Genomic DNA, 14542 nt, shown 5'->3' on the forward strand with positions numbered 1-14542 from the left:
GACATTGATACTCCTTAAATTAAGGAATTAAGAAATTACAATGATTGTACCATTTAAATGTTTGGGGTAAGTAAGGTTTAAAAGAAGAATAATACTTTTATTCATTAATGATGCATTACATTGATCAAAAGTGACAGTAAAGACATTTATATTGTTACAAAAGATTTCTATTTCTATTCTTTTGAACATTCCACAAAAATATTAACAAGCACAAACTCTTTTCGATATTAATAATAAAACTGTTTCATAAGCACCAAACAAGCATATTATAATTATTTCTGCTAGAGATCCAGCATTGCCCTCACAAAAATAAATGACATTTAAAATATACAGTATATTCAAATATAAATTATTTTACATTATACTAATATTTCACAATGTTGCTAATTTTACTGTATGTACTGTCTTGGTGAACATAAGACACTTAAAAAATGTTCTTCAAGCTCTAATTGTAAATGTCATATACAATGGTATAAAATACAGTCAAACTCACTGCCATGAAATACAGTTTACAATCAGCTGTACACTTTGTTTCAAACACAAATGTTATTCTGGAAAGCTGAACTCTCTCGTTGTCTTCACTCAGGGAATGAGGCAGGCTGGAAAAGGAAAAACAAAATATATTGATCAAAATATCAATCTCTTGTATTAGCATTAATGATGTCTTCATATGAGCTATTGAGACCATTAATAAGATGCGGTTGCTATTCGTTACCATCTGTATGTGCTCACCTGTATCCAGGTACTGTGAGTGCTAGCATCATGTAGTCAGAGTCCTGATTGCTTGGTGTGGTATAGATGTACTCGCCTGCAACCTCCCAGCCTGTTACAGCAAAACCCCCATAATTCACAAACATCTATGACAGAATGACTCTGTCTACAAAAACTGTATGCCCAAATCAATGGCTCACTTAAAATTATATATTAAATTATAAAGTTATATCAAATTTGTATCAAATTGTGTGGAGAGCTAGTGAGGAGATATTTAGGCCTACCTGTGTTCCTCTCAGTGCTTCTGTATTCTGAGCTGAAGACTGAACTCCTTATATTGCTGGGCATTGTGTTCCACCATTTATATTCAAAACCCACGACTGGTTCCGTTCCAGCAGGACACTCTGAGCATTCTGAACACATGTAACATGATTGTTTATAACAGTGAGTTCTGTTATTGATGCACTACAATAGTGTACTTATATAAACATGTAGTGTTGCCATCTAGAGATGAGAAATCATTAATTGTTGTCTGTTGCCTGGCTCTCTCTACCTGTCCCATTTGAATAGAAGCCTTGTGGGCAGGGTTCACAGGTGGAAGTGTTGTTGGAGAAGAATCCTGGATTGCACGGAGGGCAGGCCATCATCTCCCCTGAAGCCGGAAGCTGCACTGCCCCCTCCGCAGTCTCACTGCAGATCTTTGGCTCCATCCACTTATACATCAGTTGTGTCTAAATATATTTATATAAACAGTCATTTGTCATCTGGAGATGTTACATCAATAAAATAAAATAAAATTAATTAATCAAATAAAATAAAAATCTCTAGATTTGTTGGATTGTTTGTGGTACCTGACCACTGGAGTCACATGGTGTGTGAGTATGGAAGTAATCAGTTGTCGTGCAGGGTGGTCGCTGTAGACAGGTTCCAGATCCATTTCCTGAAGTAACACACACACAGGACAGAGGAAAACGCCCATGGCATTAGGAAAAACACACACTCGTTTAGATAAAGTGATAAAACACAGTAGGCAAATCCCATAGGGTACAGGCGCTAGTGCGTGCAGGTCATTTACATGAACATTTACTTTCATGAGCTTACATTTAAATGCTTGATCACATCTATGCAGATGTAATGTTTAAAGCCCTTTATAAGGCATTTGATGGGTGACCACCAGTCATTTAAAATAACTATGCTTACATGCATCATGATTTTCTAGTATAAGACTGATTATGTTAGTTTAACCACAAAATCATTCAATAATTATATCAACAATTCAATATCGTTTCATGTTTTTATAGAATTATTTTAATTTGTACAATTAATGTAATGTTTATATATGCAGTATATATATATTCTTTCAGTTGAAAGACTTCAGGATCATTTATGCACCTACACAAGGAATATAAATATGTTGTAAGTACTCCAATATTCCACGTACACAAAACATCCTGTAAACACTCATATACTTGTCTAAGTACAGAGGAAAAAATAACACTACTATGAGAAATAATGAATGTGAAATGATAACAGTAGCGGCTGATGACTGACCTGAATTAACATGAACATTGCTTTAAAAATGCTGAGACACACACCTGAATATTTGTCTGCCTCACAGGGTTGGCACGCAGTGGCTCCCTTATTAGAATATGAATTAGCAGGGCATGGCACACAGCGGGCAGCCCCTGGTTTATCACTATAGGTACCAGGCTTACAGTGAAAACACTCAGATGTATACGAGACACCTGAAGAAAAGGTCAATTGTTATATACTAAGTCAATTTTTTTCATGCATTCAAATTCAAGCCATCTTTTTTTTAAGGTAGTGCACAATGATTTGTGATGGATAAATACCTGAGATGGCAATGTTCTTCAGTAGAACTGGCTTGGCAGTATTGGCAGCCAGAGAGAAACCTGTTGTTCTCCAGTACAAGACATTGTTACCACTACTCAGCTGCACCTGGATAGATAGCAAGAAGAAAAGGTTTTGAGGCCTGCGGCTTCTACATATTCTCTCAAAACACACACACACACACACACACACACACACACAGACTTACATAATGGTAATCCCAATCACTTTCTGATATCTTCATCCAGCGACGCTGAGAGTCTGTAGACTGACACTGGTCATTCTGAACCTGTTAGCACATGCATATCATATCCCATTTCATCCAGTATCTAACATTGTCACATTTGTGGTTGTTATGAAACTCAATTTATTATACGTTATTTATATATTAAACATAAAAATGCGCTATATACAAATTCAATTTAACTAACCATAATTTTTTTTAATTCTATATATGTATATATTTGGGGGAAAATATAAGAAAATATAGCCACAGTACTTACATAAAATTCAAAAAACATGTGGTTGTCTGGATAGAAGTATTGGAAGGACACAGATCCGGGCTTCTTTAGACTCACAGCATATGAAAGAGTTGAAGTGCACTCATCTGTGTTAGAGGCAATATAATCACCTTTTGGGATCCATGTTGAGCTGCGCAGATGCAAGAGACACATGCAATGGGTCCCCATTAAAGCAAATTTCCACAAATGTCCATTCTTCAGTTTCATTTTAATTCCAAAAAATTCAAGGTCCTGGCTCGTCAAGTACTTTTGCATAAACATTCTGAGCATGCAATTACTGTTAAGTGAAAGTTGAATGGCTCAGCCATCCACTTGATCTTGAATTTTAAGCACTAGCACCTGTTTGCATATCCTGAAATGCTGTAGCTCAAATTCATGAGTCACTCACTTGGAGCAATTTGTGTGAGTGTCTCCTAAGTTCATACTGATGCCATGGCTGACAAAGCCTGTGGGCAAAGTGTCCCACTCGTCGAAAGCAACACCCGTCCCAAGAGAATAGGTCCCTGCAACGCATTTCTGACACTCTTGAGTTCTCATGTCCAGAAATTCACCTTCATTACAGCTAAATGCTGACAAAAGAGAAAAAAAACAACAACAACGATTAAATTATCTTAATGCATTTCTAGTTTTGAAAACCCTTCACCTGGTAACATAGCATGCTAGAGACCGTTATCTAGTGGCAGTGTGTGTGTGTGTTGCAGTTACTCACTGCAGTGGGTGCCTTTGACTGGATCAGGCAGGCCAGTGCAGGTCTCAGGCTTGTTGGGTATCGCTACTCTCCATCGAGAGCCCAAAACGTCACAGTCTGTGTACTCAAAATGATAATCGGACTGCAAAATATTGAAACATACAAAAACAGCTGCATTGAAATGTCATTCATTTTGAAAATAAGACAAAACTAGGAATACCGTAAAATGGAGTTTTGTGCAGGGTAATATATTTGTTGGCGTGATTGGAGATATCAACCACATAAACCACATAAAGCTTTCCTGTAGCTCAAATAGTAGAGCATGGTGCTAGCAACGCCAAGGTTCGATTCCCAGGGAAAGCAAGAGCTGATAAAATGTAAAAACTGTAACTTGAATGCAATGTAAGTCGCTTTGGATAAAAGCGTCTGCTAAATGCATAAATGTAAATGTAAACCTTATTCAGTAATGATTAATTGGTAACACTTTACAATAAGGTTCATTAGTTAACTACATTAGTTAACATGAACTAATAATGAACTGCACTTATACAGCGTTTATTAATCTTTGTTAATGTTAATTTCAACATTTACTAATACATTATTAAAATCTTGTTAACATTAGGTAATGCACTGTGAACTAACATGAGCTAACAATGAACATCTGTATTTTTATTAACTAACGTTAGCGAAGATTAGTAAATCCAGTAACAAATGTATTGCTCATGGTTAGTTCATGTTAGTTAATACATTAACTAATATTTAACTAATGAACCTTATTGTAAAGTGTTACCGATTAATTTAGTGTTTAAGAAAATTATATTGTATAGCTATCCAATTAACGTAGAAAAACAGATTAAAATATAGCTGCAAGCAGCAATCACGGGGCCAAGCACTACAGAAGCAAACAACAGACCAACTGCAGAAATGAGTAATTTAAGCCATTTTAGGATGTTTTTAGTGAAAAAGGCTGAAAAATCATATATAAACATAGAGCAATATGATTTATTGGCTTATCACGTTTGACTAATAGGTGGCGCTGTTATCAAATCGATGTGGTGTGTTCTGTGTGAGGTGGCAATGGCACACACAAAGTTTGGTGTCAATACGCCAAAGCATTGCAGAGATACAGCCTCAAGTGTCATAATGGCGTCATGCCACAAATTTGTTGCTGTTGTATGCAGACATGAGTAATTGAAGCCATTTTAGGATATTTTTAGTGAAAACGGCAGAAAAATCACATATAAACCTATAGCAATATGATTTATTGGCTTATCACGTTTGACTAATAGGTGGCGCTGTTATCAAATCCAAGTAATGTATTCTGTGTGAGTTTACAATGGCACTAACAAAGTTTGGTGTCAATAGGCCAAAGCATTGCAGAGATACAGTCGCAAGTGTCATTTTGGCATCATGCCTCATATTCGTTGCTGTATTATTTGAAAACGGTTTTGTCTATCGACACGAAATCCATAACTTTTGGTCAGCATGGTCTGGAGATGATATGATTCAAATTTGGTGAAAATCGGACAAACGGTTTAGGAGGAGTTCGAAAAAGTATGTTTTCCACATAAATCAAAATGGCGGAAAGAAAGTTCGGCTTATTATGACATAATTGGTATGTATGTTGTCGGCATGACCCAAGGAATAATTTGAGAACAGTTTCATTACGATCGGCTAATGCAGTCAAAAGTTATTAGCATGTTTGGAAATTTCATTATTAATGATTAATTAATGGTTTATTACTCTTGACCAATAGGTGGCACCGTTACCAAACTTATGTAGCGTGGTCAGTGTGAGGTCACAATGTCACGTACAAAATTTGGTGCGAATATGTCAAAGTTTCGCTGAGATACAGCCTCAGATGCAGTGTAGCATCTTTCCAGCCAATTCGTTGATGCGCCAAACGAAAACCGTGAAATATATCGACACAAAATCCATAACTTTTGCCAGCATGGTCTGAAGATGATCCGAGTCAAATTTCGTGAAAATCGGACTTACGGTCTAGGAGGAGTTCGAAAAAGTAGGTTTTCAACATGAATCAAAATGGCGGACAGGAAGTTTAGCCAATTATTGCAAAATTGGTATCGATGATCTCGGCATGACCCAAGGAATCTATCAACATCAGTTTGATTACAATAGGCTAATGTAAGCAAAAGTTATTAGCATTTTTAGAAATTTCATTATAACTTTTGACCAAAAGGTGGCGCTGTCCCCAAACTTTTTGAGTACCATCAGGGCATGGGGCCGAAGAACCACACTGAGTTTCGTAACGATAAGTTAATGCGTTCGTAAAATATAGCATTTTACGACGAAATTCAACATGGCCGACGGCCAAAATGGCTGACATGGGAAAATTTTATATGGTTGGACTCGGCATGATGCACCGAATCTAAAGAGACCAGTTTTGTGATTTTTAGCCTAACCGTTCACAAGTTATAAGCAAAAATATGCATTTTTCATATCTCCTGACCACTAGGGGGCACAGCGCCGAAACACTGCAGGTAGCCTCAGGTCATGTTTGTTATAACACCCACCAAGTTTCGTCTCAATATGCCAAACTGTTGCGGAGATATAGCCTCGGATCCATTTTTGCGTGGTTTTCGGCAAATTCGTTAGCATGTTTTTCGAAAACGCTTGGACGAATCGACTTGAATTCCATAACTTTTTGCCTGCATGGTCTGTAGATGATCTGAGCCAAATTTGGTGAGAATCGGACTAATCGTCTAGGACGAGTTCGACAAAGTAGGTTTTACGAACAATTCAATATAGCGAAAAAACTAAACCTTACGATTTTTGAATTTTGGACTTCATTCGACTCGGCTTGAGCCAAAGAATACGAGTAAAAAGGAATTTTCATTTTGTGGCTTACGGTTCAAAAGTTATTAGCATTTCAAAAGTGAAACTTTGGACAAGTGGTGGCGCTAGAGAGTTTGAGTTAGAGACTCCAAATTTGCTGTGGTTACTATTGAGACTGTCCTCTATCAGTGTGCCAAATTATACAACTTTCCCGCAATCGGTTCTATGGGCTGCCATTGACTTTGCGGCGGAAGAAGAAGAAGAAGAAGAAGAAGAAGAAGAAGAAGAAGAAGAAGAAATCTAACGGTTTCAATAGGTGCCTCCGCACCTTCGGTGCTTGGCCCCTAATGATAAAAAGCTGACGTGGAGTGTTTAATAGGTAGCTACTCACCAAATAAATAAATACATGGAAATGAAATGTTGATTTGAGTTGGAATTATTTTATATTATGTAATACTATCATAAAGCTTCTGCTAAGTAAAAAGCTTTCATTACAATACTATATTACAGCAATATTAAAACTGCAGTGGTCCAAAGTCTGTCTCTGAGTGCTTTTAAGCAATTTTCACTACAGTTGATAGCTGAGATGTACAACTCGTCATTTTGTGCTTCACAGACATAATATAAAATTGTAGTTACCAACATCTTGTTTATAAAGTTCCTCTGGATTATATCTCCTTTTAAAATACTGTGTAAGATCAATATTTGCACAATAGGCGGATCCACCCACTGAAGATCAACTTCAAGGAAGTCTTCGAATCCTTGTCCAAACAAACAGTCTTTAGCAGGTATTATTTTCTCACCGTTATGCAAAGCAGGAGAGCCAGATAAAATAAAATCTTGAATATATATTAACATATTAACATCTCCAAACATCCTGTTTATCAGTTTATCCTAATTTAACGAAGGGCATAATAATCTGTAAAAAGATACTTAAATGCTTAAAGGTGTGGTTTAAATGAAACAATTATTTAGACTTAAAGTGGTTTGTATATGTTGACAGCTAACTCCCCCAAAGAACAGGCAGCTGGCAAGAAACAAGAACCTATTAAATTAAACTGACAGAATGGCACCTGAGGTAACAGCAGACACTTCACTTTCACAGAGCAAATCAGAATGACCCATGTGAAATGAAACAAGATTAATAGTTAACAAGACCTCAACATGACGAGTGGCTATGCTTCCTAAGTGCTTTGTGTTAGTGCAGCAACATTAGTAACGTTTAGTGAGAAAGAAAGAAAGAAAGAAAGAAAGAAGTTGTTGTTCTGAGCAAGCAGTCCACATCATAATCCTCACATCCATATAAATGATGAAACCGAGAAACCGAGAAACCAAGACAACAGAACAGACTGACATTTGTTTCTATGGTGTCTCTTAGGGGTCAGATTAATTGATGAATGTCTTACTCCCACAGAAAACATGGGCTGTTTTTTTTTTTTTCCACAAGGTTAATGCCAATTTTCACTTGGTCTATTTTCAGTTATATTTGCAATAATAAAAATGTTTTAAAATTATATTATTATTATTATAGACAGGTGTATCAGTTACAATGCAGCCGTTTGTTAGCTGATCATAACAGCAGATGCCCCTTTCACACCCCTCTCTAGGGCCAACGTACAAGCTTATCTAGACATGATAAAGTAAGTGTGTCACCCATTTCCATGATTATGTTCACTCTTATTCAAACATAATAATTGTCTTGAGGGAAAAGAGGACAGAGAGCTAAAACATACAGCAGAAAGGAAACAAGTTTACTGAAAGTTAATACTGATATGATGCATGTGAGCTTTTTATTTAAAAAAAAGAAAACATCCAGCTCACATCCCTTATTTGCTTTATTAAATGATATGAGCTGTCAGGCTTCTTTTTTCATTAAATTTGTATGGTTTCTTTTTTTGTAAAGTGGCGTCATGTGATACACAGGCTCCAGTGTGTATGATGATGTGTGTACAATACGATTTTCTCAGCATGTAATCAATTGGGAATAACGAAGTTTTCTGTTACTATTAATGGACCTTACATGATATATATTTTTTATAGAATGTACTGGCCTAGTCCTCCAGCACAATGTTAGGTGTTTATAATGATCAATATTCAATCAGCAGCAGCATTAGCTCACAAATGTGTTCTGTTAATGGGTTTAGCCAGTAGTCAGTCAGCCAATAATTTCAGTGCATTATGTAGTTCTGTCAGAAATAAACAGCATATAATAAATAATTCAAATCACTTGAAATTACGTTATTTTAAAAGACTGTTGTAGTACCTCAGGTTATAGTCTCAGAAAATCTGTATAATGCACAGTAAAGTAGCACCTACCTCTTTGCAGCTGGGTAATTCCGTTGCCCCCGTTAAAAGTAAGTGAAGCAGAAAAATAACAGAAACTCTTTGCCTTCCAACATTGAAAAGCACATGACTTGAATACATTTCTGTTTCCAAAAGATACGTTCACTTCTGGAAAGGCGTGTGACAGTAACAGACGTGCTGTAAATATTGCTGGGCTTTTATCCAGACTCTGTTTGCACATACTAAGCGTGTAACGCGCTCTGCTCTCCTATTGGTCAGTCTCTTTGGGATGGAGTTCCAACTGCAAACGTGTCCCTCTTGTATAGATAAGCTAAATGTCAAGACATTAATATTCGTAAAGGTTTAAAAAAAATAAAAATCACATTAAGCACCGAGAACACGGCTGGATAACAAAACATTATAGTAATGATATGAGGTCTACATTTGGGGAAAACACATTTTAGTACGTAGCAGCAAATTCTGGGGAAAATGAAAAGCTTTTTTTTTTTTTCTGTTGTAAAAACAACGTTGTAACAGCCACCTAATCTACTGTTAATGTAAATTTTTACACAAAAATGCGTTTGTAAGGTTAGTTAGTCTATTTACGTCTCGAGCTGTGTGCGCGGCAGACCTGACGCTCTCTGTTGGTCTCTAGGCAACGGTAGGAGGGACAACAAAAAAAAAGTTGCAAGTAAAGATCCCAAAACATCGATCTGTTACATTCCACCAGACTCATTTGGATATATTGTGGAAATATGCCACAAGAACGAGATCCTTTTCCATTCCCGCAATATGAGAACGATTATACGTTTACAGGGAGCAAGGAAATTCAGGTAATTGATGAACTTCAAACTTTATAACTGCCCACGCTTTTCTAGTTCGTATGCATTTTGATTACAGAGTACATTTGTTTACATATTTCTTACTTTTATCCTTGCTTGATCAGAAACTGCCATATGACAAGCCAACCCATCTCGCACAAAATGATGAACCCTGGAGGAGACTCTACAACACGACAACACAAGCCAGCTCTCGGCGAAGTGTCTTTCATTATGACACTACAGTGAGTTGATGAAGCCTAACCTCGAAGGAAGATTTGAATTTGCTTAATGTTACTACTAGCTACTTAAAAATTAACATTCAAAGCTTTGTGTTTTTGAAATGTACTGACTGCTAAAATGTTGTCACAAGGCACCAAAGGACAGTCTGGACATTCATCTAAAATCCACATACGATCATCATCTAGGATTATTTCAAAACAAAAATCAAATCGCGACGCAGAAGGAAACTGTTGCATTGGATAATGGGTAAGGCCTCTAAATAATTTATATTGAATATACGAGTTTATTTGCAAAAACAGATACCTCACCAAATCATGTTTTTCATTGTGTTAGTTAGCTGTATTTCTTAGTTATTTAATCAAAACAACCCAACTACAGTTTGATTGGTATTAACTGGAATGCAGGATTTAAAAAAAACAAAAACAAAAACATGATTTTTGAACATTTTTAATAAGTGTTATCCGTTTTCGCAAATGAACTCTTAAACTATTTAATATATATTGATTAAAATTTTACACTTATTTTTTTGAATTTCTTTTTATTGGTATTTCAACGAAATAAAAGAGACACCCAAACAGCAAAGAGTTTAGTTTGAAGGCTCAGTGAGGGTAAAACTCGCAGCCATTTTGATGTTTTCCCCCCTACACAGGACACTGAAAAACAAACAATTAGAAGAATCAATGTGCGAGACGGAAAACAAAGGACTGAGAGTGTGGGTCGACACCCAGAAGGCTTCTATATACAGTATTAAAGGGTCCATAGGTGATATTTAATTCTCAACCCATAAGAGATTCTTTTAAAAAAAGAGAAGTGCTACAGAATTTAAACACGGTGTTTTTATTTACAGAGTCTCATCACACCGCTTCTACAAACCGAGGTTACTCTCGTAAGCATGATGGCGGCTTTTACTCCACGTAACACAACACGTTCTACAAGTTAAGATGGGTTGCCCGTACTCCCACTAGTCGGTTGTTAAACAATGGATATCAGAAATACCACGTATAAGGGCTTGAAAAAGAGAATAAAAGAACCGTAGATATGCCGGTGTGGTCTCTTCTTTAAATGAATAACGATACAATAAACTTAGCGTGCAGCTCCGTGGTGCTCACAGACTTTAAGGACTCGCTCACAGTTGGAAGTTATGGTGAGATCAGAATCGCCGTTATACTCAGTGAACAAGCAGAGCATACTAGACCGAGATCCAGCACCCCGCCTGTTCTAGTATATCTGATCGACTCATCATTTCTTACCACAGTTTCAACTATGGATGCCCCGAGTTTTGTGAAAAGCCTCACGATCATTGCTACAGAAGCTCTCGAGTCGGTTCTTATCATCTCTGTATCCGAGCAGGGCAACTCGGACCAGATCAAATAAGATCACGGTGTAGATTTTTAAAATTATCTCATTCATTCACTCACACACACACACTCTCACAAAACACAGACAACCACTCTCACAGCATTCACTCCATACACGCGCGAACACATTCACTCAATGACCTCACATCCTGGTTGACGTCGATAAGTAGCACTTTGGAATCATGGGAAGCGTTTAAACAACCATTAAAAATCACACTGCCCTCTTGTGGCTGGCAACGGTAGTATTTTATAAATTGAGGAGCATGCGCGCAATATGTATATTTCAATTAATTATATTATAAAATTATAATTCTTATAAATTAGTGATTATTAGTTGATGTAACTTAAATGTAGAGGAATAAACAGAGAGTAAAACTACATAATTTGGACAAGATTTTATATTGATAGAACAATAACCCTGTCAGAAAACAAACACCTATTAACAGGAATTTGCTTATTTAATTAGCAAAGACGGACGTCTATCGGTCTTTTCATTTGTCTTACTGAGGAAAAAATAAAGAGATCAAGAGCTAATATTTCCAAGGAAGGAAGACAGTTAAAATCAGCACTGATGTCTACGGTAATTAGTTAATCTGGCATCCTACGTGCCTCGTATAGGTTCAGGTTAATCTGGAATGGCGTAATGAGCTTCAACGTAATGTCTACAACAAGCATCACTGAACATAAACAGAGCAAACGCTGAACGAAGGCCACAGCCTCGACACTAGACGCACAATGCTGGACCTGAACACGACAAAAAAGCAATCAACTGTATGCGTGGAGGTGAGTGTTCTTTAAAAAAAAAAAAAAAAAAAGTAGTTTGATTGATCTTAAGTGAATGATTGTTGGTGTTTGATAAAGTCACTCTCTTTCACTAACTAAATTTAGTGCTTTGATTTTTATTTGAATGGGGAAAAATTATGATATATGAATTAAACGTTTTTATTATCCAGTTACTTTTCCATTGTTCGTTTTAAGAGAAACAACAGGTTTTTGTTTGTTTAGCTGCTGGTTTTAGTTTTATGTTTGTCTGTCTCTCAAATATAAACTATTTCATGAATTTTAAAATGTTTCTGGAGTTATTCATTGTGTTGCACTGACAATGCACTTAGCCTTCGCACTAAATTTTGTTCCCATTTAATGGTGTCAGTCCCAGCAAGTAGTTTTTAAATGACCCTATCACAAACCTTGATAGAATATGATCATAATTTGCATGAGTCATGTATTTCCATCAGTATCTGTCATGTTGGTTGGAGTGTGGAGATGGGATAGGGGTGTGTTTGGTGAGGCTGACCCGCAAATGGCCATTGAGCATTGGACTGTTAGACCAGAGTAAGCTGGTTTAACCCGGTCTTGGTTATAAACCCTATGCTGTGGGCAGGATGCCCAAAAGATTAACGTCTCAATAAGAGGTGGACTGGTCAAGGTCCCTAAAATGTTCCTGTAGACCAAACTGTATAGTGCTAACCATGCCAAAATTATAGGTTCACATGGAATGCACAAAGAGCTATAATGTGTGTCCTGGGAGTACAATGCAAGTAGACTTGGATAAAAGCATTTAACTCACCCAAACACACACCACAGCCAAAACAAGGATACACATTTCATATGTGACTTTTTTTTTTTTTTTTTGTGGGTTCATGCAGAAGCGTGTCTGTTTGTTATTTAAATTCATACAAAATGGTCAATAGTTATTGATTGATAGACTGGTTAATAATGGTGTTGGTAGTAATTTTGCAAGTTTATGTATATACTCAAGTTTGTCTGTAATATTTAATGCTTCCTAAGGAAATCCAATTTTGAACATCTTTTCTCTGTCCTGTTGGCTGTAGGCATGTTTCAGAGGTCAGGAGGTGGAAAAAAATAACTTAAGAAAGCCTCAGTGTTGAGCTATAAATGGCCCTCTTTGCTTCATTCAGTAAATCAAGCCAACACGCATTAGGAGGCAGAGCATGTGTCATCTCCGTCCACTGAGCTGATTTGATTCCGTGCTTTCATCAGCAGGTGGACATGCTGGCACTATTTTTAATTGCATGCTAGAAGTAACCCATTCATTTGGGTAAACCCATTTACTTTTTATTAATGTGTATCCATTTTATTTTTGTTAACTTTCTCTCCAGCGGCCAGGATTCAGACATCACAGAAAAGGTACAGGCACTGACGATGCTCCGTTTAATTTACACTGCATCATATAATCTGTCATATTGACATGTAAACATAATTTTAGACATCCTACAATTTTGCTTCTCAAACATGCAAATCATAACTGAAGATTTGTCGGTGTTCATGTAAGTCTAAATGTTTCCTATCTTTTCAGAGAATTATGCGTGTCATTCCCCTGTGTCCCAGCAAAGCACAGACAGTGGAGATGAGTTCAGTCCGCTCCGGAAACTGAATGGCTCACCCGGCGAGTGTCCCAGTCGCCAGAATCTCCATAAGGAGCTTCTGCTCAGCCACAAGAGGTGAATAGTAACATCTAAAAGATATTTACTTTGCAAATGATGGTGTACACCAACATAACCCAATACTTTACAAAGAATAAAAGCAAAGTAAACATCAAGTTTAAAGTGGCATCTAACCTGCATTTATCCATACAAACTGTGACCTTTTTTTCTTCTCAGAGGCCTGTTGTTGGAGGAGAAACCAGAATTGCAGCGTGTGTTACAGCAGAGGAGGCTTGACCTGCACAGAGAGGAGGAACTTGCCCTCCGACCTCCTTCTGACCTGGAACAAGAGCTCCGTAAGAGACAGCAGAAACTGCAGGAGGTACTGACCAATCTCTGTCCACTTAACGTTCCTTATTGCTGAAATGGAGGTAAAGGGTTTTGCCAGATGCAAGGCGGTACTTTTTTTTTTTTTTTTTTTGATGAACTGAATTATTGTGGCTATGCGTTTTGTTGAATGGACCTGCACATTTAATATATTTTAATATTTCTCCACAGTATGAGATGGAGGAACAAAGGCGCATAGAGGATGAGAAAAATGTTCCAGAATTTGTCAGAGTGAAAGAAAATCTGCGTCGTATACAGTTGACGGAATAAAACAACCGAAAGGGCCGATGCAGAAGAAAGCGCCTTGTAATTTTTACTGTTTTCATATAATAAAAGAGAATGTTATGAAATTAAGTTGCATACAGCTATAATGTAGTTTGGTAATGAAGCCCTCAATTTAAATGTTCTGTAAACTTGAGTCAAATTAAAGCTATTAATGTCTTGTATAATATTACCCTGTCTCTTCCCCTTTTTTTTTCCTTCCTTCACCAGTAACCGCATA

At 36.9% G+C, this 14542-nt stretch overlaps 2 protein-coding genes and 1 non-coding gene across 4 annotated transcripts in view; 1 reads left to right on the forward strand and 2 right to left on the reverse strand.

Moving 5' to 3' along the window:
* The window catches only part of elapor1 (endosome-lysosome associated apoptosis and autophagy regulator 1), a 30482-nt gene that overhangs the window by 4439 nt on the left and 11501 nt on the right, over positions 1-14542 (reverse strand). Inside the window, exons 1-12 of one of the 2 annotated variants that reach the window (XM_058785706.1) lie at positions 8884-9583; positions 3793-3913; positions 3472-3652; positions 3066-3213; positions 2771-2851; positions 2565-2670; positions 2307-2456; positions 1563-1651; positions 1265-1442; positions 996-1124; positions 733-823; positions 494-599 (exon numbers count right to left, since the gene is read on the reverse strand). In XM_058785706.1, coding sequence (XP_058641689.1) covers positions 494-599; positions 733-823; positions 996-1124; positions 1265-1442; positions 1563-1651; positions 2307-2456; positions 2565-2670; positions 2771-2851; positions 3066-3213; positions 3472-3652; positions 3793-3913; positions 8884-8991 — 1488 coding nt within the window. In that variant the 5' untranslated portion in view covers positions 8992-9583. Of the gene's footprint in view, positions 1-493; positions 600-732; positions 824-995; positions 1125-1264; positions 1443-1562; positions 1652-2306; positions 2457-2564; positions 2671-2770; positions 2852-3065; positions 3214-3471; positions 3653-3792; positions 3914-8883; positions 9584-14542 lie in introns of those variants that run through there. The other variant, XM_058785707.1, reaches the window with a different exon arrangement.
* Positions 11057-11374, reverse strand: LOC131546404 (small Cajal body-specific RNA 2). The gene has a single exon (XR_009272692.1). It is a non-coding gene; the product is annotated as a small Cajal body-specific RNA 2 (non-coding RNA).
* zgc:195245 (uncharacterized protein LOC565483 homolog) lies at positions 11898-14491 on the forward strand. Its single transcript, XM_058785755.1, is given in 6 exon segments — positions 11898-11958; positions 11961-12052; positions 13390-13417; positions 13587-13731; positions 13891-14035; positions 14212-14491. Coding segments are annotated over 6 exon segments (555 nt in total). The 5' UTR covers positions 11898-11912; the 3' UTR covers positions 14311-14491.

The sequence above is a fragment of the Onychostoma macrolepis genome, chromosome 08 (assembly GCF_012432095.1).
Source record: "Onychostoma macrolepis isolate SWU-2019 chromosome 08, ASM1243209v1, whole genome shotgun sequence".
NCBI lineage: Eukaryota > Metazoa > Chordata > Actinopteri > Cypriniformes > Cyprinidae > Onychostoma > Onychostoma macrolepis.